Source organism: Symphalangus syndactylus, chromosome 5 (genome assembly GCF_028878055.3).
Source record: "Symphalangus syndactylus isolate Jambi chromosome 5, NHGRI_mSymSyn1-v2.1_pri, whole genome shotgun sequence".
Classification (NCBI taxonomy): domain Eukaryota; kingdom Metazoa; phylum Chordata; class Mammalia; order Primates; family Hylobatidae; genus Symphalangus; species Symphalangus syndactylus.
Window position 1 is genome coordinate 38,897,855 of NC_072427.2, and position 23,335 is coordinate 38,921,189.

The 23,335-nt window shown below is 46.3% G+C and overlaps 1 protein-coding gene across 12 annotated transcripts in view; it reads right to left on the reverse strand.

Moving 5' to 3' along the window:
* Window positions 1-23,335, reverse strand: part of SMAD3 (SMAD family member 3) — a 124,631-nt gene that overhangs the window by 33,425 nt on the left and 67,871 nt on the right. The window contains exon 1 of one of the 12 annotated variants that reach the window (XM_063638826.1): window positions 22,536-22,705. The exons of 9 other annotated variants lie outside the window; for them this stretch is intronic. In XM_063638826.1, the coding sequence (XP_063494896.1) occupies window positions 22,536-22,582 (47 nt within the window). In that variant the 5' untranslated portion in view covers window positions 22,583-22,705. Of the gene's footprint in view, window positions 1-18,849; window positions 18,931-22,100; window positions 22,457-22,535; window positions 22,706-23,335 lie in introns of those variants that run through there. 2 more of the 12 variants (XM_063638825.1, XM_055278035.2) reach the window with 2 other exon arrangements.

The following is a 23,335-nucleotide window of genomic DNA, read 5'->3' on the forward strand; positions in this document are numbered from 1 at the left end:
TTCTTGTCCCGTGACTTTGGGGTAGACTATTGACTTGCATTGGCCAATGGAATGTGGGCAGAAGGGACAGACTGCCATTGTATGTCTCTACCTGTCCTCTTGTACCTTTGCCATCATCATGGGACCTCCCTCTCCCACTCGCCCACCCCCAGGCAGCTACTGCCCCATAGGCTGGGCCCAGAAATGAAATGTGGAGCCGACCTAAGCCAAATCTGTGGCAAGGAACCAAGCCCAGGTAAGCCACAGAAGCATGAGTGAGCATAAACAATGGATTTAAGCTGCTAGATTTTTAGAGTGCTTTGTTACGCAACACTAGCTGACTGATGCACTGACTCCACCACCAGTTTTCCCAATTAACTTGTAAGTATCATTATCTCCATAGATGGATTGAGAAACAGAGCACCTGAGAGGTTACCCAACTTTCCTAACTTTTCCCAGAGTTAATATAAAGTGAAGCCAGGCTGTGTGACTCAGATTCTTTTCCCTAATTCTAAATGGGGCATACCCCTATGCCCAGATCTTGAAGCTGGATAAGACTTAGTCATTTCAGAAGGACAACCTACCTAGAGGCCTTGGAGTCAATTTGCATAAAATGTGAACTTACCCCCAAATACTCATCTAATATTCATTTTTCAAAGTAGCCCCAAGTAGCATATTAATAACTCAAAAACCAAACCTCTGGCATACATTTCGCCTCAATTTATTCTGTATCTTTACATTTCCCATCTGCTATGTTTAATGGACAAAAAGGAGCTGTTTTAGATCTTGGGGTTGCCAGTGAATGTCCTGAACCCACACTGGTACATACACACATGTTCCCAGAACATACATGCTGTAGCAAATATGCCCCTCTGCCCTCATAGTTTCGTATCCTCCCCATCTCTTTCCCTTTGACAGCAGTCAAGCTACCCTACTATCCCCATGTTCACTCACCTGCAATTAAATTTTTTTTTTTTTTGAGATGGAGTTTCACTCTTGTCACCCAAGCTAGAGTGCAATGGCACAATCTTGGCTCACTGCAACCTCTGCCCCCAGGGTTCAAGTGATTCTCCTCCCTCAGCCTCCTGAGTAGCTGGGATCATAGGCGCGCGCCACCACGCCCGGCTAAATTTTTGTATTTTTAGTAGAGATGGGGTTTCACCATGTTGGCCAGTCTGGTCTTGAACTCCTGACCTGTGATCAACCCACCTCAGCCTCCCAAAGTGCTGGGATTACAGGCGTGAGCCACCGTGCCCGGCCCTAAAATCTTTATACTCTACTTAAATTTTGCATTCTACGTGGGTTTTCTTTTTCTTTTTTTCTGGTTCAAAATAAAAGCAAGACTTGAGTGACTTCAAGTTTGGGTGAAGTGCTCACTCCATCAGACCTTCTGGGAAGGCAGAAAAAAAATCTGCTTGTGGCTTGAAAGTCTCCTTGCATCAGTTCCATTTGGCCTTTGAACTATAAGCTCACCTTGAGAGCTCTCTTTCTGCTGCTCTTTAATACGCAAGTATTAGAACATGCCTTTATTTCTTCCATGTAATGGACCGTCCCGGGATAACTGCTTAATAAAGGAACAAATAAGAAAGCCCTGAAAACACCGTCTGCCAAGAGGGATGTTTGATTTGGGGGTTCACTTACTCCCTTTGGTACACACAGTCAAATCCAAAGCATCCTTTGTTCTGGGCAGAAGTTCTTCAGGGAGTTATGGGCCCAGTTCCCTGGGTGTATGTGACAAACCACAGAGGCCCAATGTTCAGAAAACAAAATGTCCTGGTGAGGCGACACTGGCTAACTCTATGTCTGCCTGAAAACTCACTTTGGAGAACTGTGACAGCTGACCCTTGAGGAACCTTGAGGGCATCTGGTCCAATCCCTTCATTTTGGGGTTGAGGAAACAGACTCTGATGCATTAAGATCCTTGTTCAAGATCACTCAGCAAATTACTGAAGTGTGAGAAGGAGGCCTCACGATTGCCTCTTTCCTTGCAACCAAGCTGGTATTGCCAACCTTCTTCCAATGATGTTTGTAAAACACATGTGCGTCTACTTTCCTGCTTTGGTAGGTTAAGAACAGCAAGACAATTTTTTCTTTGTTGTATTGAATCTTAAGTTGCCTGAAGGTCTTTAAGATGACAAGTGTTTTCTATTTTTTTTAAAAAAGAGACTGAGCAGTTGTTGACTCTGCTTGAAAGACATATAATTCGATTATATTACGATTAGTGGTAGTAAAAAAAAATTAGCCTATAATTGTAATTTTCTAAAGCTTGGAATCAAAGAGTTACAAACAAAAGGAACTCGGGATGTACACTGAATATACTACACCCCGGCATTTTCAAAGATTTTTAAAACTGTTGTTGTTTATTTAAACTTCATTCCCAACATTAGCCCGTTCTTTTCACTTGGTGCCACAAAGAAATCTAGTGAGGTCAATCAAGTATGTGGTTGGCCAGGTTCTAGATAACTGAGGTCTCACTGCAAGTTCTACCACAGTGACCATGTGCTCTGCCTCTAGCTGAGTTTCCTGAGTGTTCTCAACAAGTTCTGTAAGTGTGCTAAGCATGTTTTTGAATGTTCCAGTTTAGACTGGCCATGAAGAGCTGAAAACAGGATTTCACAACCCTTGATACCAGTCACTAAAAATTGCCACCAAGAACAACTCAATTTTCATCTGAACTTATAAATGGACAATATCTAGTGCTTTGGGCATGAATGCTGCCAGTCTGGGGGGAAACCAAATAAAATGCCAGGCTGCAGCCCCGTATGCCATCCTCCAGACCAGCAGCTGGCCTCTTCTTCACTTCTCCCCATTATATTTAGTCCTCTCTTTGCCTCTGCTAGTTCTCCAGAATAGCCGGCTCAGGTCCATGACAAGTGCCCCAGGCAGATGGTGCAGCCTGGGCAGGAGCCAGAGAGGTTGCAGGAGGCTCCTGGGCAGACCCTTGGAGGAGGAAGCCAGGAAACACCTTGCCTTATCCTTGGGAGGGCTGGACTCCACTGGAAACACACAAAGATCGCCTAAACCTTGGGCCATCCCACCTCCCAAGGACCATGGGTGGGCACAGAATGTGTACTTTCTGGAAAAGAAGAAGGTTGGTTACTGGAGAAAGTTCAGCTTGATGATAATTATCTCTAAAGCACGCAGACACTGAGAACTTTTCAACACCGGGCTATGGATTTGGCGAGGCCCAGAGTTTCCCAAGGTTGGCACTACTGATGTTTTGGGCTAATCTTTGTTGGGGGCTGGGGGGCTGTCCTGTGTAGAGACATGTATAGAATGCTTAACAGCCTGTCTGGCTTCCTCACACTGGATGCCGCTAGCACGCCCACCTGCAGCTGTGACAACTGAAAAAAAACACCTCTAAACATTGCCAAATGTCCCCTGGGGGGCAAATCTGCTCTCTTCCCTCCCCTTGAGATCCCCCTAGGCTAAGGAAATGCTCTGAGATGAGCAAGATATGGGAAAACAGAAGGAATTCCCCCCGCCAACCCCCCCACAAGACGGAGTTTCGCTCTTGTTGCCCAGGCTGGAGTACAGTGGCGTGATCTTGGCTCACTGCAACCTCCAGTTCAGGTGATTCTCCTGCCTCAGCCTCCTGCGTAGCTGGGATTACAGGCATGCACCACCACACCTGGCTAATTTTTGCATTTTTAGTAGAGATAGGGTTCCACCATATTGGCCAGGCTGGTCTCAAACGCCTGTCCTCAGGTGATCCACCTGCCCCAGCCTCCCAAAGTGCTTGGATTACAGGCGTGAGCCACTGTGCCTGGCCAAACAGAAGCAATTTAGACCTCAGAGCAAGCGTTTACCCAGCACTTCTCACTCAGTAACTCATTGGATAAAGGTATCCTGCAGGCTGAGTATCTCATCACTCCCATTTTACAGATGAAAAATTTTTGACGCTGAGCGACTTGCCCAAAGTCACCCAGCAAGGAACAGTGCCTGGGCTTGAACCTAGATGTTACACTCCAAACTCAGTTCTCTATGAGTACAAAGCACACTGGGTTTAAATCAGCAGAGATTCTCTTTTGGCTCTGGTGAGAGCCCCTCCCTTCCCCCATGCAAACAAGATGGTTAAATATTGAAGGAGAAGGAGGAGGAGAGTGTTTAGGGCTTTTCTATTTAATAGCTTTGGTCTTCACAAACTTTGTTCTCCAAGCACCAAGTTGATGGGGATTGCTTTTTCTTGGGTGTCGGCAGGATCATAGAACTTTCAAGTCACAAATAAAAGATGCTACAAAGATCCGGATTGGTCTGTGACTACTGAAGAAAGGGAAAAATTGCCAGGCTTCACAGAATCTTCTGGGTGGCCATTTCACTCTACTGAAAATAGGCCTGACAATGGTTTACGTTTTTTTAAGAGATCACTCATGGACCCATTCAGCATACTCACAGCCCTTGGCAACGTTCTGATGGGCTTAAGGCAACAGCGGACTTCACCTCAGCCTTCATTAAAATCCCTCACCCCCAAGGCTGACCTCCAACAATACAGGAAGCTTGAAATGGAGTCAGTCACAAAGCCAGCTGTGTTTAGACCCATCTTCTCATTCTGGGTGATCTGGGCCTCTCGCTCGGCAGCCGGCCTGTTCATGTAGCCAACACTTAGAGTCTCTCTGTTTCCAAACTACTTTGGGTAATCAAATTAATTTGCATTGTCAGTTTGAGGGAGAAGAAAATAAAATGCCCATAGGACAGAAAGGATTCCTTCATTCTATGACAACATGATGCTCCATTTGGTGGAAACAAAAATGAGTATTTAGGTAAAAACATTTATCAGCCCCAAAACTCTAACTTTGTAAAAACAGAATAGAAGATACTAGAGGCTGAAAAGGGTAGAGGGAATAGAGGGATGGGGAGAAATTTGTTAAAGGTCTCAAAATTACAGCTAAAGAGGAAAAATCAGTTCTAGTGTCCTATGCCACTGTAGGATGATTATACTTAACAATAATGTATTATATAGTTTCAAATATCTAGCAATCATATATTACAATAATATTATTACATAGTTTACAATTATGTAATATATGATTGTTACTATGTATAATCATATATTACATAGTTTCAAATAGGAGGATATTGAATGCTTATATAGTAACATACATAGTAACATTCATATATTACATAGTTTCAAATAGAAGGAGGATATTGAATGGTTCCAACACAAAGAAATGATAAATGCTTGACACGATGGAGATGCTAATTAACCTGATGTGATCACCATAATGACATTAATATGTATCAAAACATCACTATGTATCCCATGAATATGGACAATTATTTGTCAATTAAAAAAATCAAATATTTTTCAAAAACTCTAACTTTGGAGGGAAAGGTAAAAAGAGAAAATGGGCTGGGCACAATGGCTCATGCCTGTAATCCCAGCACTTTGTGAGGCTGAGGCAGGTGGATCACAAGGTCAGGAGTTCGAGACCAGCCTGGCCAACATAGTGAAACCCTGTCTCTACTACAAATAACAAAAATTAGCCGGGCATGGTGGCGCAGGCCTGTAGTCCCAGCTACTCAGGAGGCTGAGGCAGGAGAATCACTTGAACCCAGGAGGTGGAGGTTGCAGTGAGCCGAGATTGTGTCACTGCACTCCAGCCTGGGCAACAGAGAGAGACTCCATCTCAAATAAATAAATAAATTAAATAAATAAATTAAATAAATAAATAAATAAATGGGGAGAAACAGCTATTGGAGACTCTGAGATAATGGTTTCATCTTAGACCCTCTTCCCCAAAGAAAAGAAAACAGGCTTAGAGGTGGCAAGGTGGAACTGAAACACAGATCTGGGCCTTCCACTAATATATGAATGTCTTAAGACTGAGATATAAGGCCTGGCGTGGTGGCTCAGGCCTGTAATCCCAGCACTTTGGGAAGCCAAGGTGGGTAGATCACCTGAGGTCAGGAGTTCCAAGACTAACCTGGCCAACATGGTGAAACCCCGTCTCTACCAAAAATACAAAAAAATTAGCCAGGCATGGTGGTGGGCACCTGTAATCCCAGCTACTGGGGAGGCTGAGGCAAGAGAATCACTTGAACCTGGGAGGTGGAGGTTGCAGTGACCCGAGATTGTGCCACTGCACTCTAGCCTGGGCGACAGAGCGAGACTCCATCTCAAAAAAAAAAAAAAAAAAAAAAAAGAAGACTGAGAAATAGCTTTGCTCTCTTAAAAAAAAAAAAAAAAAGCAGGACATAGAAAAGTCCCCTCCCCTGACAACTGCAATTTCTCAAGTCTTATCTGCCTGCAAACCTCACTATTAGTTCAACTTCACAAAACAAACAATTCTTATTACAGGACTCTTAGTCATTCTGTTTTTCACTTTCTTCCACCGAGCAGAAGCCACTAGGTCTGAGTATCCTCTCTCTGCCCTCTTTTCCCAGACCTGGTTCCCAGCCTCCCGCCTCCTGCAGTCAGGTCTGCCTGAATCGGAGCACCATGAATCACTTCCCGTGGGCAGACTGCACGCTTGGGGGTGGGATTTACTTTCTTTCTTTCTTTCTTTTTTTCCTGGAAAAGATTCTCACAGACTTTTGGGGTAAAACAAGGGGAACCAGGCGATGATAACTGGCGGCCTTGTTCTATCAAAACAAATCTTAAAGTTTCCAAAGACTTACAGAAAATGTCAGGCGGGCATTCCTGACTGGGGGCGGGGGTTAGGGAGAGGTGAAGAGGGCAAATGAGGAGGTTTTGTGTTAATTGCACAGTTTTGACTTCCTTAATTATGAGTCACCGGCCAGAGAGATAAAACAATGTCACAAGTGCTGCATAACATGCAACGGGTCAACCAGGCGACTCAGTGACATTCACGCGGAGAGGCAGTGCCTCAGGACAAGCGCTCACTCCAGTGATTTTACAACAATTCCTAGCAAATGTCACACAGTATGGTTGGGAAAGGAACATTCCCCATCTCAGTCTTATGACATTTACAACTCAGTCCCTTCTTTTTAAAAGAAGCCCCCAAAGTCTTCAGGATTTGCAAACCTTTCAGTTAGCCACTGCTGGGTATGAATGGGGAGCTGGAAGTAAAGGAAAGGTGGGAAATGACCATGTTTCTTGAAAAAGTTAGTTTAAGGACCACGGAGTTGAAGAGGTACCTTTATGTGCAAAAAATGCAGCATTTGCATGACAGCAATTGCTAACGTTCCATACACATTCTCTTGCTTTCTGAACCAAAGCTTTACAAGCTTATATAAGCAGTTTCCATCCCAAATGGTAACAAAGAATGGGTGCCCTGTATATTCTGGCATCTGTACCCTGAGGACAGTTAAGTGGCCAATTAGCATTCCTTTCTGTCTAAGGGTACAGACCTCCTATTGTACCTAAAAATAAAAGGTTCCGGTTCATTGGGGCAATTCACCTAAGACAGCAAAGAACCCCTATGGGCAGGAAAACAGGAATTCCACACAAGCAAGAAGGGAGGACTTCAGAGAAGCTAGGCCCACACTTACAATGCCAGAGTGGCAATAGCCCTCCTCGATTAAGCCGGTCTCATCAACTAAGTGGCCCTTGTGTGAAAGCTGCATCCCTAAAACAGCTACAATCAGGAACAAGCAAAGGCTTCCAGGTGAGGCGTCCTCCCGCTGGGTCCTAGATACTTACAACTCTCCCCGTTATCAGCCCACCCAGTCCCAGCTGAGATTCAGAGCACCTGCTCACCCACCACCTCACCCCCACTTCCTAGACAGGCCTGATTTACAGGCATAGAAACTCAAAATGCTGAACAGGCCCAAGCAGTGGAGGTAAAATGTTGCAGCCACAGTATCTGAATGTGGGACTCCTGCACTCCTGGCCACCAGCATAGTGAGCTGAGGTGCAAGTGGGGACAGAGCCCTCGGAGGTCCAATTATCTTTCAGCTCAAACAGTAACCCACTCTGTGGCTTTCTGCTAAGAATGACCTCTCTCCATCCTCCCCTCCTTGAACTCTTACAGTCCACCGTCCCCACTGTCCCGCACTCTTCAAATTCATCATCATTTAGCACCAAAAGCCTGGTATGATGAAGTGACTTCTGTGTGTTTCTGACTTCCCTTCCCAACTGTGCCAGGAGCTCCTTGAGGGAAAGGAAACCTAGCTTAACTTTGCCTGCATCCTGGATGGGGCAAGGGGCTTGCAGGTCACATTTACTCAGAAAATAGTAATGGTAATGGCATTATTAACTGATAGTGTGCATCAGCAACTGGTAAGCTTCATAGCACCTTTCAGAAGACATACGAAATAAGCAAAGATCTCAGGCTGCCCACCAGCCTCGTGAACCCGATCAAGAAGTCAAGCCTCATAGCAAAGGGATCCACAGACGCACATTACCGCCATGGGCCCAATACCAGAAGTGTTCTTTAAGCAATCAGCTGGTCTTGAGAGGTGCAATTAAAAACAGCAGGGGAATGACAGCCACAGGTGCCAGTTAGGCGAAAGCAACCAGCGGGGAAGTGCAGGAAGCTAAAATGTTTTTGAATGAGGAAGCTCTGCCCACTTGCCATACCAGGGAGAGAGAGTCATCTGTGGCTAAGGTTGTAGGCAGACATTAAGTAGAGCGATTTGCAATAAACTTGCTCAACAAATATTTGTTAACTGGAGATTTTTGTCAGTATTGGACTTAATAGAGGAGAAAGCACACAGATATATGGCCCACACTGGGGATGGACTGGAGCCCTGGCTGCTCATTAGATGACAGGGGTGTGTGTGGTCCTCCCTCTGGCTGTGCTACCGACTCATGGAGGAGTCCTCTTAGGTATGGATTATCTCATTTAAAAAATGATGGGTTCAACGGATCTCTAGTGTCTCCTCACCTTCTAGTACCTTCTAGCATTCCAAATACCTATGAAATACACTAATTTGCAGGGGGAAGTGGCTTAAAGGTGTTCTGTGTCTATACTTCTCATTCCTTCAATGCTTTTAGGCACCTAGGGCCTTGGAGAAAACCTGAATCATAATATAGCAGCAGAGCAAATAAGTAATCAAAAATGTGGACTACCAACAAAAATTCCTCTTCCCTACTGTACATGGAGCAACGAACAGAAAGGATGAGAGAGAAAACTTCAGAACCTTGACTCTTTCTGCAGGTTAGAAGCAAACAAAAGCCAAGTAAGCCCCAAACCCGACGCCAACATCAACTAAACAGTGGCAGTCATAGCTGTTATGTGGGATATAAAGGAATTAAATTGATTTCAAACGACTTCCTGAGAGAGGAGGTTGCTTTAAACCAGAAAGGTGAGGGAGGCTGCAGAATTACTGACCTCAAAAATCAGAGGTCATGGAATGAATGACACAGGTAGACAGGTTCCAGACATGCTCACATCTGTGGCTGGTAGAACTGGACCTGGACACGATACTGGGGCGGGGGTGGGGAGGGTGGTGTGCAAATGTCCTTTTGCAGAATATTCCAGCCTCAGAACCACAGGACTTTGGAGCTGGTGGGGGGCATTTCACCACCACCTTCTTTTCCCCCCAAACACGTGAGGAAACTGGGGCCCAGGAAGGGATGGCATTTACCCAGGGATCCTTCTGAGTGAGCTCCTAGGTTGTTTTTTTTCTACTCCAGGAATCATGACCCCAAAACTATGGCCCCAAATAGAAAACTCAGCTGTCGGCGTAACTGAACAAAGAAGCTAACACCACAATAAACGGCAGGAGCTTCCATCAAGAGCAGAAAGAACAGAGTGGTTTCTGTGGAGGAGCGGCTGTGCCTGGCATTTCCTACCCTGCACACACCCAGCTGTTGGGGCCACACTCCACACTGTAGCCTGTCTTTCAAGTCGGCCCGGCTGTCAAGCCTGGGCCCATCTCCCGGGCTCTGTAAACAGTTCTGGCTCTCTCTCTTCCCTCCTCCACTCTCAGAACACCACTCATCACTGGGGCCTGGATTGTTTGGTAACAATGGAGGGGAACATTAAACAAGAGTTGACGACGGGAAGTGAATCACTGAATTCTCAAACAGGCTCTGTGGAAGGAGCAAAGAACGGTGGGAGTGGGAGGAGCCCCTGGCAGGGCCTGGCGGGGTGCAGGGGAATCTCTGGAGGCTGCTCTCTTCTCACCCCGCCAAAGGACACCCTTCCAACTCTGCCTGGCTGTAACCAGGTAGCAGCTTCATATGTCAGGCCCCATCTAGCTCCCAAATCACCCCCGCTACTTCCGAGTTTCCCTGGTGTTCTCTGCTCCTTGGATTAAGCAGGAGGGAGAAATGGAGAAAGAGCCTTTCTTCTACAAACACTGACCCAACTTTGTCCCCATACACCTTAAAAAGTCTGAACCTGAAGAGGCGGCTACAGGCTCTAACAGAAGGAAAAGGCTCATTCTTCTCTCCCTGCTCAGAGCATCAGCTACTTAAATGGAGATGTTCTCAAAGGAAAATATAAAACACAGAGACAATGTCTCTGTATGACCTGAGATTCCACCTAAGTGTCGGAGAGAAGTCCCTCCCCACTCCCCAGCCCCAAACACACATCCCCTCTCCTAAGTCTGCACTGACTCCCACTCAACCCTGGTGCCATGGAACAGCCCCCTCCAGCCTCCAGACTACCCGCTCTAGGCCGCACCTCCACTGACAGCTGCTCTGGCTACGTGCCCTGGGCCCATAACCTTCAAAGTCTGGTCTCTGGCAGGCTGTCACATTTTATTCAAATGATGTGTAGGCATACTCTCTGCTACTCCAAAGAACAGTTGATCAGCCAGTCTGTATTTACTACAGGCCTACTATGTGCAAGGCACTTGGTGAGTACCTCTGTCTTAACTTCCTTTGCAAAAAATCAAAGATTAATGGCTCAATCTAGGAAACATTTAAGATTCTATGTGCAGGAAGAACAGGGCTGGGCACCCCTTGGTATATGTAAATGTGTCTTCAGTTTTGCTTCATAGCCTCTCTTTTCACCACTAGTATTCCCACGTCTATTTCACCCTCATTAAGGAGTTAACACTGACCAGTTGCTTCCTAGAAGCAAGTTTTATGGTAAGCACTCTATATTTAAGTACTTTAATCCTGTAGGACAGGGCCTCATCTTCCAAAAGATGACAATGAAGCACAGAGAGGTTAAGAGTATTCCACAAGGTCACCCAGCAGGCAGGGGAGCAGAGCTGAACTCTGAACTCTAAACATAAAAGCCCAGCTTCTTCCCACTATGTCAAGTTGTTGTTCTGCGCGCCCCAGCCGCCTTGCAGGGGGACACGGTGGAAACAACAGAAGACTGGAAATTGGGACTTGCACTGGAAAGCTGGCTCCTCTCCTTACCACCTGGGCCACCTCAGGCCAAGTGCCTCATCTCCGGGGGCCGATTTCCTCATTGGTATAGAGGGGCCATGTGAGAAGTGGTTCCTGTAGAGATTGCACATGAAGGCCCTTCATAAACCGAGAAGTGCCACACTGTCATACAGTGTCACCCATCACCTTTCATTCACGAACCAGAAAATCCTGCCCAGTGATGTTGCCGAACATGCACTCCTGAATTTGAACGTTATTCCTGGAACAAGCTTGTGCAAGGTCAGGAGACTGTAAGATGTCAGAACATTGTAGAAACATCATCTGGGAGAATTATTTTGTCTTTTCTGTTTTTTGTTTTTGTTTTTTTAAATGGCACAGCATCCTTGAGCACAGGATGAGAGATTAACAATCTCTTTCCCCGGCCTATCAAATTTTGCCAAGCCTTCTTGAAACTGCCCCCTTCGCGGATTGTGAAAATGAAGGTCTAAAGCAGTGCCTGGGTTTCCCAAGTCCCGGCTATGCTATGAGTGCTTATTCCTGAGTCACTCCTGCTTGCTGAGCCTCAGCTTCCTCACCTATAAAATGGGCAGGCTGGACCAGACATTTCCAAGGTCCCTTTTCTGACAGTCTTTGACTATTTATCAGGGGCTTACTGATTTTTCTTACACACAGTAAGAAGACTTCTTTCAGGAGAACGTGACTGAACAATGGACATGGAAAAGAGGGTACATTTCCAATTCCCCAGCAACACACTCCACTCTGGCTCTCTGACTGGGGAAGAAATTCCCATGGCAACCCCCTACCCCCCCTCCCTCCCTGTGTGCCTGGCTTTGTGAGGATGAGGGAATCCACGAGGCTAACTTCCTGCCTGCACTCCAGCCCCCATCATGCAATCCTCTGAGCAGGAATCAGAGAACCACAGCAACCGCAGCTCTGAGATTCCAGCCCCATGCCTGGCTGTGAAAGACCAAGGGCGTGGAAGGCATATCTGCTGTGACATTGTGCAAAACTGGAAACGTGCATCAGGCCACAAGCCTGTGGAAAGCAAGACCTCAACATTTTTGCAAAGACAGCATAACAGCTGTCTTTGTGTCTAAGAACATGGCACCTCTATCACATGCAGGATATGGTGCACTAGTGAACTACTGATAGGCCCTCCTGAACACATCAACCACTGGCTAGGACAGGAACCTCTTCTGTGCCCTACAAGCACCATCAAGCCTGGCACATAGCAAACATGGTAGATGCTAAATATTATATTTACTGATTTAACTCATTAATTACGTGGATTTTAGGGCCAAATGAATTCTAAAAAAATTTCTTTCAAAGCACGTTTTCAAAAACAAAATACTACTTCAGGAGAAACTTTTAAAATGAAAATAAATAATCCCTGAAGATCAACAGACCTCCCTTTATATCCACACAAACAAATATCACCCAACCATAAAAAGTCACTACTAAAACATGCAAAAAGATGGATGAATCTGAAAATAATTATGCTGTGTAAAAAAAAAAAAATCAGACAAAAGTCATACATATAGTATGATTCCATTTATATAAAATTTTAGGAAATGCAAACTTATGTATAATAACAGAAAGCAGATCAGTGGATGCCTAGGGACGGGGGCCCGCAGGCAAACAAGTTGGTGAAATTGCAAAGAGGCAGGAGGAAAGTTTTAGAGGAGTGATGGACATGTTCATTATCTTGACTGTGGCGATGGTTTCATGGGCATATACAAATATCAAACTCATCAAATTGTACACATTAAATATGTGCCTTTTATTGCATATCAATTATACCTCAATACAAACATTAAAGAAAAAAAAAAAAGGCCAGGCACAGTGGCTCATACCTGTAATCCCAGCACTCTGGGAGGCCGAGGAGGGCTGTACTCCCAGCTACTCAGGAGGCTGAGGCAGGAGAATCGTGTGAACCCAGGAGGTGGAGGTTGCAGTGAGCCAAGATCACACTATGCACTCCAGCTGGGACAACAGTGCGAGACTCCATCTCAAAAACAAAAACAAAGAAAACTCCCAAGGCTGGGCACAGTGGCTCACGCCTGTAATACCACCACTTTGGGAGGTCGAGGTGGGCGGATCACTTGAGGCCAGGAGTTTGAGACCAGCCTGTCAACATGGTGAAAACCGTCTCTACTAAAAAGACAAAAATGAGTCAAGCGTGGTGGTGCATGCCTGTAGTCCCAGCTACTTGGGAGGCTGAGGCATGAGAATCACTTGCACCTGGGAGGTGGAGGTTCCAGTGAGCTGAGATCAGGCGACTGTACTCCAGCCTGGGCTACAGGGTGAGACTCTGCCTCCAAACAAACAACTCTAAAATTCTGATGGAAATGTGGATTTGAAAACGAAAAAAGCAAGCAAAAGCCTAGACATATTTTGCTCCAATAGACTGTGTCAAAGGTGTCTGCCTTTGCTCATTGTATGACAAACTCTAAATACAGAAACATTAATGAGCTGCCTTAATATGTTCTAATACAGTGTGACAAATAAGTACACTAAATATTTCACTGAAAAGGTACTTATGGCATATCTGCCACAATAGTGTCTTAGCTATTTAGTTCTTTGTGCAAAAAAAATCATAAGGATCTATTACTGAATGACTTGAAAAGTACCATTCTGGCTGACATGCTCATAACAACTATTCATCAATGAAAAGCCTTGACAGGCAAAGCATCCCAAGGTGGGTCACCAAATTTCAAGCTGGCATTAGAGAATCACAGGGCTGGTGCACAGAGAGCTGGCTCTCCAGCAAGGACGTCTGGCCTGGCCGGGAATGATTCATTGAGCAAAAGGACATGTCAGAGAAAATGAGGAGGATGTTCCAACCCAGGAGTGAGCCAATGGGTATGCAGAGGCTGGAGTTGTCTCCTGCACACGGGATCATGTCCCTCTGTTCCAGCTCTACATGGGGTGCCCACCAGATGCCCCACAGGGCCCTTATCACAAACATCACAAGCCTATTTCACAAGCTCTTTTCTCCTTGAAATGTTGAGATCACTATAGCTCCACTGTTATTTAGCACAGTGGTTTCTGAATGTCTTAAGATGCCAGCAGCCTCTGCCGTTACCAGGCCTCTGGACGCCTCTAGTCTAGCCTGTCATTCCAAAACAAACCAGATGTCCATTCTCTGTCTATTCAGAAGCCTGAGAATTGGGGGTGGGGTACAGATCAGGGGACATCATTTAGAAACCCCTTATCTAGGACACTGAGCAGAAAAAAGCACTTAACACACTTAAGACTGACACTAGGGGAGAAACAGAGGTGGGAGCAGCATTAACAAGGTGAAAAATAGAGTTTCGCCATTCCTGAAGGAAATGCTTTCCAACCCATTGGTGATTTGTCCTCAAAAGTTCTGCAGAAAGACCTAGTTTATTGCCAACAAAGCCTCGGGGTCGAGTGTTTCTAGTACAATTCCACGCAAACCATGGAGGCACAGTAAATGTTCACAGATGGTGATGAATTCCTACTTCTGGCCAAGTGTACAGGGGAAAAAAAAAACCTAGCTATTAAACATTTGAACACTGACAGTTCTAGAAACAATGGCGGGGGGGGGGGTGTGGGGAGGAGACACACAAAAGAATGAATATACCAAAAGGAAATTAAAATCTAACAGTTTAGGAAAGGGGGTAAAAGAGCGGTGGATGACAGATGAGCTGGTCCAGGCCCCAGCTCCTCATAGCCTAGCTACATGGCCTTGAGCAAGTGACTTAAGCTCTCTGTGCCTTTGTTGACTGAACAAGCCTGTGAGGTTTGTATGATTGACCCTAATCTAAAATTCGGAGAGCAGGAGAATGGAAAACACGAATGACACCTCACAGCATTAGAGAAGCCTTTATTCTCCCATACCACCCCCACCTCATCCCCAGGTCACTGAGTTGGCCTCAACTTAGAGTTTATATGGGCTTTTCTGGGGCACTCAACCCCAAGTTCAGCTGCCGGAGGTAAGCCATGAACCAGAGCGGGTTTAAGACTCAGGAGTCTAATGAGTGTGCAAGGGGGAGGCCTCAAGGTATCGGACTTTCCGGGTAACGAAAAACAGCTTACAGATCATCTAGTCCAACATCCACAAGGTACAGAGCTCTGTTAGAAAGTTCTGCCATGTATGGAGCTGAATGGAGTCTGTTCTTCTGTGATTTTTGCCTCCTCGTCCTGGTACAGCCTTCAAGGACTGCTGGACAAGGGTCCCTGGCTGGGCTCTCTCTGCTCTAGCTTCCAAATCCCCAGGGCTTTCCTCAGCTGAAGACTGTCTCATCCTGGGGACTACCGCTGGGTTAAGCTGAAATATAATGAACTTTGCAGGGTCTGAGAATCAGACCCAGGTCTTTCCCCAACATTCCCCCACTGAAGTTCCTCCCACTGCATCCATCTTGGCCACAATCTCAGGGAGAAGCATGGAACCATCCCTGTGCAGGGCATAAAGAGTCCACCTGCATGAGGAAGACACAGCTCATCCCAAAATGTAGACTAGGAAACATGGCACAACACAGATAGTACTTTGAACATTACAGGTGCTCAATAAGTATTTATTGTGCAAATGATCAATTGAAGCCAAGTCAAGCTCCCTTTCCACTTCCCCACCTCACTTGTGGTCAGCCCAGGCAACTTCCTTAAGAAACTTCCCGTTGCCGGAACTGGGAGACCCAGAAGACAGCCATCAATTAATCGGTCTGGGCTGGAGGTCAAAAACAGGCAGCTGCCCACTACCCACAGATGTTGTGCTTGGCCTGCAGAGCGTTTTTAAAATTTTTAAATGGTTGCCAACTTTTACAAACTGGGAGATTTTGTATGTAAATCTTGATTTTTGGCTTCTCTTGAAAAAACTCAGAAGATCTGGCAACAAGTTGCTACTGTCTGATGCCGACCTGCCAATGCCCCCTTTAGACTATGAATGCACCCCGAGTTCTGCTCCATTTCCTTACACCAGGCCCCATTTCCCACACTCTGTCTGTCCCTGTGAACACCTCAGCTTGCAGCCCTAGCCTAAGCTTCCAAAGGGGAAGGCGTCACTCCTTCCAAATCAAAACAGAACTCGAAGAGACTGGAGCCTGGGCTTTGTAGCGCAACCACAAACCCCCATTTGTTCAGGACAGTTGGGTTCACATGTGCTGACCTGGTGTCATTATTAAGAGCATTCCCTTTCACTCTCACTGTCCCATCAGGCTGCCTTGAGTCTCTGACGGCTCTAGACCCACCTGTCATACCAAGGATTCTGTACCCAGAGCCCTCAGAAGGTCATTTGCTCTCTGCATAGTTTCTTAGCCTGGAGATTTCAAACTTCCTTCTAGCAGAGTTTATTCTGCAGCATGCTGCTAAGGTAGGCAGATGTAAAGAGAGAATGGTGGAATAAAGAGAAGTGAGAAAAAAGAAGAGAGTTAAAGGAGTCTCTACTCAACTCTACCTCCTGGGTACCATTTCTCTTGCCTGAAACCAAAGTGAGAACTAAGCTATCACCACTCCATTTTCAGTGGGGACTAGGAAGGAAGAGAGAAAGGAGGTTTTTGCAGTGAGACAAGACACTCATCAATCTGTACTTAATGTCTCTTCAAGAATCCCCTGCCCTCTCGGATCAAACACATTCACTTAATCAAGCACAGCTTCCAGCAAACACATTTACTTTTCTTTCTTTTTGAGACAGAGTTTCACTCTTGTTGCCCAGGCTAGAGTGCAATGGTGCCATCTCGGCTTACTGCAACCTCTGCCTCCCAGATTCAAGTGACTCTCCTGCCTCAGCCTCCCAAGTAGCTGGGATTACAGGCATGTGCCACCACACCTGGCTAATTCTGTATTTTTTTTCAGTAGAGAAGGGGTTTCATTATGTTTGTCAGGCGGTCTCGAACTCCTGACCTCAAGTGATCCACCCACCTCGGCCTCCCAAAGTGCTGGGATTACAGGCATGAACCACCACACCTGGCCTAAACACATTCACTTTCCAAGCACAGCTTCCACCCATGCCTGTGCCATACCTGGTGACAGCAGATACGCCAATCTGATTGAAGTTGGTCAGGGTGAAAATAATAATAATTCTAGTTACCCAACATTTTTAATCAGTTAACATTTCCCAGGGCCTTTTAACATAGCTAGAATCGTACCTGGCTTTGGAGGGGATGCTTGAGGAAGGCACAGGCACGAAAAGCAGGTGATGCAAGCTGCTTTCCATACCAAACCCTAGCACCCAGCCAGCCCAGGACCCACCAGGACTGCTACAGCCTTAAGAAAACCTTAATTCCAGCCACGGTCACTAGAGAAGTTTTCTATTTAACCCTAAAATCAAAGTATTCCCTTCCCAAACTTTAAAGGGTTAAAGGCTAGGGAATAAATGATTTCATTGAGGGAGGAGGGGTAGAGAATGCTCCCCTCCCCCTAATAAAAATTCTGGCAAGAGCAGACACAGGGGGGAAAAGCAAGCCAGGAAACCAAGTATTGCCGTCTTGACATTTTATAGGAAAACCTGACGTAACGAGATATCACGGGGCATCTGAGGTTTATTTTTTTTCCCCTAATGCGAGCAAAGAGAAGAAATCTGGTTCTTAAAATCCTCAAGATCCACATAAACTTAAATCTCTAGCCCCCTTCTTTTCCACAGTGAGCACAGAACACAAGAATCGCTGCCGCCAGAATCTGTTTTTAAGTTTCCTTTGGTAGCTGCCTCAGATACGCCCAAGCCCATTTTATGGGGCAACGGAGAGCTAATCTAAGGCACAATCTGTGTCTAAATGCATTTCCGACACTTCAGTCTCTCAAAGGTAATTTTGCAAATAGGCACAGTGAAGGGCTTTTGCTTTGAAGTGGGCTGGGAATCGGCTACAGTTGCTTAAACACTGATCAAATTCCACTAAAAGGGTAAAGAGAAAGCACACTCAGAGAAATTATATTTCACATCTTCCCTGATGAAGTCAACCAACTGCTTTGGAGGGTTAATGGGATGGCGTTTTCACATCTTCCAGGGAGGGGAGGGGGTGAGGGGTATTTATAAATTCTCAGCTGGACTTTTTGGTTAAAGCTGCTCTTACTGATCTGGACAAACACAAATTATGATGCCTGGCATGGCTTGTATACACAAATAGCCATGTGAAAACAGTCACAGGCCTAATTGAAGGAGACAGCAAGAAATCAAAGGAAGAAAGAAAGAAGGAACAAATGCCCAGACCCACAGAGCAGCATTCCAGCCGCCCAGAGAGGCTGAGCAGGGGCTTTCCCTTTAAGGGGAGATGGATGTTTACTTACACAGATGAATTCAGTTCCCCTGGGTTCAACTGTCCCAGGGAACCGCTCAGTACAGCGATGATTGGAAAGGAACAAATAGCTCCCCTCCCCAGCACGCTGTCCCCACACTCTGGAACCCTCTTCCGCAGATCCACTGCGATGGCAAAGCAAGCTCCATCCTGGGGCCGGGGCCGGGGGGGCAGCGGTTCAGGGGTGGGGAGCAGGGTCCCAGGACCCAGAACCAGGCAGAGGGCCCTGGGCGCGTCGACGCCTCTGCTTCACCCACACAGGGGGTTTCCTACAGTTGCTTCCTGACATCCTAAGAGTCCACATCCCCACCCAGAGAAAGAGAAGCCCGGAAGAACTCTGACAGATCTCTGGCCAGCAACCCTGTGGATGGGTGGGGAGACGAGTTCAAGAAGGAGAAAAGACATGTCCCGGCACGGGGCTCCTACCTCCCCATCCACCGTGCTTTCCAGTGTACCAGAGCTGCGCCTTTCCACGTTTGCCTAGGGTGCAGGCAAGACGTGTCTGTGAAGTTGGGAGGTCACACGGACAGGAGGGAGGGATTCTGATGATAAGGACAATACAACCCTTCCTAGAAGTCCGAATTCTAGTACCTCCTATTTTCTCTGTCGCTAACAGAAGAGCCCTGGCAACACCCAGACAGGAGAAATCCGAAGGGAGGATAGTACTTTGCAAGCTTGTTTCAAACTCTTCAAGAAAGCAGCAAGACATTTTGACCCGCCATTCTGACCCTATGGACCTTCTGGCCAGATCACCAGAGAAAATTCAGCTTGAGAGAAATGATGCACCCCAAACAAAGCTAGTGATCAACAAAGGTAAAATTACCCACCAAAAACATTTGTTGAAAATAATAAGCAAACTGAAAAAGCACACTCCTTGCAACATTTAAAAACTGACCCTGGAAAAATCAAACCTCATAGAAAAAACTTCAACACAAAATAAAACTGAAAGCAGCTAAAACTGCAGACCATGAAAGTCACTAACCAAAAACTGATGAAAGAATCCAACAACTCAGATATGCAAAATTTTACCCAGGACATGGTGGAAAGGATGGCAGAAGCTAACATGCGTACTAACAGCAAGCAAGCCAACAGAATCAGAACCAAATTTTGTCGTAAAATGCGTATGGAAAAGCAGTGATCCTAATGAAAATAATTTCGGTTTAAAAAAGCGAAAAGGAAGAACTTAGGAAGGAACAGTTTCATATTGGTACACAGAAAATGGCTGTGGTAGTAAATCGACTTGCAGTGCTGATATCACGTGGTTCAAGTGTTTGTATCTGTGAACCAAATAGGACCATCGACTGGGAAAAAAAAAAATGACAAAACAAAAAAAAACGCCCCTGTCCTTTTTCAGAGAAGTGGTCAAAAGTCAAGCCTTGGTAAAAACCACAAACGCAGCCTGCCCTGTCCTACACTTCTCAGCTTCCTTGAAGGAACCAGGACTCCTCTGTCGAGCACTGTCACCTTGCCTGGATCAGAACCAGACACCAGAAAGAGGTCAGACCCCAGCCTGATGAACAGGCATGGTGGGCAGACCACCAGGAGATGCCCAGCCCCGCCCACTGAGCTGACCTCAGGCAGGTGATGGCCTCTAACCACCTTGGGGACACATATCCTATGGTCAATGGGGCCTGTCCGCTACGAAACCTGAAGAGACCATGGTGCCACTCCCCAGCTGGAGGAGCCCAGGGATCTCCATCCTCTGCCCTTGGGGGAATGGGGAGAAAATATCTCTATGGGGTGGAGGTTGGGGTAATAGGGCAGTCAGCAATTTCAATCTTTACTTCTCCATGTGTTCTAAATTTTCCACAATAATTATATATTACATTTATGTTAAAGTGGGGAGGGAAGCATTAAAGACAAAAGACAAAACACCTGCTCTAAGAATAACTGACTCTGGGCCGGGCGCAGTGGCTCATGCCTGTAATCCCAGTACTTCGGGAGGCTGAGGTGGGCAGATCACCTGAGGTCAGGAGTTCGAGACCAGCCTGGCCAACATGGCGAAACCCTGTCTCTACTAAAAAATGCAAAAATTAGCCAGGTGTGGTGGCGCATGCCTGTAATCCCAGCTACTCAAGAGGCTGAGGCAGGAGAATTACTTGAATCCGGAAGGCGGAGGCTGCAGTGAGCCGAGATCGCACCACTGCACTCCACCCTGGGTGACAGAGCAAGACTCCATCTCAAAAAGAAAAAAAAAAAAAAGGAATGACTGACTCTGGGATGTATTTCCTCATATGAAAGGTTCAGATGACCCTGGAAGCTCAAGATGGCACAATCTTTAATGTATCTGCAATTATGCAGGGTTGAGGGTTTCAAGTTTTAAGTCAAAGCCAATGAATTTATAATTTTGAGATTTCAGTTTGAGAGCAGGAAGGTTTGTTCTGCGATCTCAAGTCACTGATCTGGCCTTGGATATTCAGCCTTCTTTTCCCAAAAGCTGATCATTTGCTTTGGTGGTTCAAACACATTGCAATGGGTTTATATCTGGCTTTACAAATAATACACTACAAAATTCTAGCTGGGAAGGACACACACCAATTTAAAAGAGAGTAAACACCTGTGAAACAGGAGCGAGAAGAAGGGGGAAGGGGTTGGAGTAACAGAAGGTCTTCAGCAGAAGGTTTTTATTTTTAGTAAAGAAAGATGTTACAAATACCTGATGTGAATATGGAAAATATTAACATTTATTAAATCTGATAGAAGGTACATGGCTAAGTTACCACTTTCCCATAATTCAAATGTTTCACGTTTTTATAATACGATGAAAACACACACACATAACCCACCACCAACAGGGCAAGGCAGGGCAATGCTTCTGGCATCTTACAGAGGGTGTCTGAACCAGCACAGAGGCAGAGGAGAAAATCAGAGTTCAAAGTACTACTCTGGTATGTAAACACTGAGGAAATTCTTGGCCTGAGAGTATACACAGCAATGTATTAACTTGTCTTCTGAAATTTGTTATTACAGGGAAGAAAAGTTAAAAAAAAAAAAAAAACAATTAAGTGGAAGGGAAAATGAAAACTATCATTTAATTATTTAGAGAAGGCCTACTTGGTACCAGGCACTTTGCAAGAAGTTTCGGCGCTCAAATTATCTAATCTTAACAATGAAAAAGGGTGTTTTGACCCCTTTCTGTCCCAGATGAGGAAACCAAGCTTCCAAGGGGCAAAGCCACTGACCCACAGCCTCAAGCAGTCAGGGGACTGTGAAGGGGGCAGGCTGGGCCCGGGGGGCTGCCCCTGGATTTTTGGTGCAGGCTGGGACCCAGGGTGAGAAGAGCTCACTAGAGCTGATCTTTCTTACCCTCACTGGGAGTCACCCTCTCTCCCCTACAAACCCACGTTTTGCCCCTCTCAGTGCTAGAACCCAGACTGCTGACCCCTGGCACAGAAAGGAACCTTCCAAACATAGCTCTTCCCGGCCATCTTCTCTCCTGTGGCTCCAAAACCAGGCCAGCTCTGTCCCCAGCACCTGCCCAGCTTCCAGGACAAAGCCCCCAGTGACACTCCTGCTTCCACTCTCCCAGCACAGGACCCCCTGGGCACATCTCCCCAGCAGGACCCTGGGGGCTGAAGGGCAGCCAGCTTCGGTTCCAATCCCAGCCCCACCCCTCAGTGGCTCATCAAACATTGCTTCTTTAAACCTCAGATTCCTTGTCTGTAGAAATCTCTCACCTCTGCCGTGAGTGTGAGGGGCAACAGCACACATAAAGCTCCCAGAGCAGGACCTGGCACAGAGTTGCACACTCATAGGTTATCATTGGCAGAATAATCCTTGACAACTCCGTGTAAACACAGTTCTTCTCGATCCTGGACTTCAGAGTCTTTGAGAGCCAGAGTCACACCTTTAGTAATTTCCCAACAGTATGTGGTAGCAGTATCTGGTAGCAGAGGAGGAGGAAAGAAAGCCCAAGCGGCTGGGATGGGTCAAGTGTTTGCCAAGGAAAGGGAGCTGGAGAAGCTGGAGGTAGGGTCGCTGTAAGCCCTTTAAAGCGCCCTGAGCGTAAGACAACACTGAAGCAAGGACTGTGAACTCTCAGCAGTGGCTTTTCTTAGCGCTGCTTGCTCTTTCACACACACCACCGGGGAAATGACATCACAGGGCCTCACCTCAAATGGGTCAGGGGAAACAGCATTTCAAAAGGCCTTTCCTGCATCTCTCTGATGGCTGGATGGCATCTTAAAGGCCCCGTTCATCTGAGCTTAGGGAATTGCAGGAAGAGCTCCTCCTGCAAATACCAAACACTGACACACATTCACTGCTCATTTACCCCAGGCCAATTTCATTCACAGAGCAGCAGATTCTCAATGTGCAGTGGTAGCGGCCTGGCTTGGTGGGGGGGCATCGCGGGGGTTGAGCCTTGGAAACAACCAGGTTTCTTAAGGGAAGGAAGAAACCACCACTTTCTCCCTGTGGCACTCTGTAAGCGCCAGCACATCTGAAACCTGGAGTGACTCTGCGGGTGACTGTGACCACATCATCCCATTTTTCTCTAATGAGGAGTACTGCTAAACATGAAAGTGCTAAACGTGAAAATCTCTCAAATGCTGAACATTAAAGGCACAAGCAGACAAGCACCCAGGAGACAGGGGCAGTGGCAGCTGGAGCACTGGCCAGGGAGTCAGAAGCAGAGCTCTGGTCCTAGTTCTGACCTTCCTGGCTATGGGACTTTAGGCAAGTCACTTACCCTTCCTGAATCTCTCAGTTGCCTCATTCAGAAAATGAAAAGGTTAAAATAGATCATTCCAAAGGTCCCTGCCACTTTTCAGATTGTTGAAAAAGTGCTCTCTTCTGGGGAATATTTGAGTCGGCACTACTCTCCCAAACCACGGACTTGAGTGAAAACCAAGGCAATTCTTGGTTCCATTCCCCCATCTGCTTCTGCTACAGTTCTGTGTGTTGGTCCCTA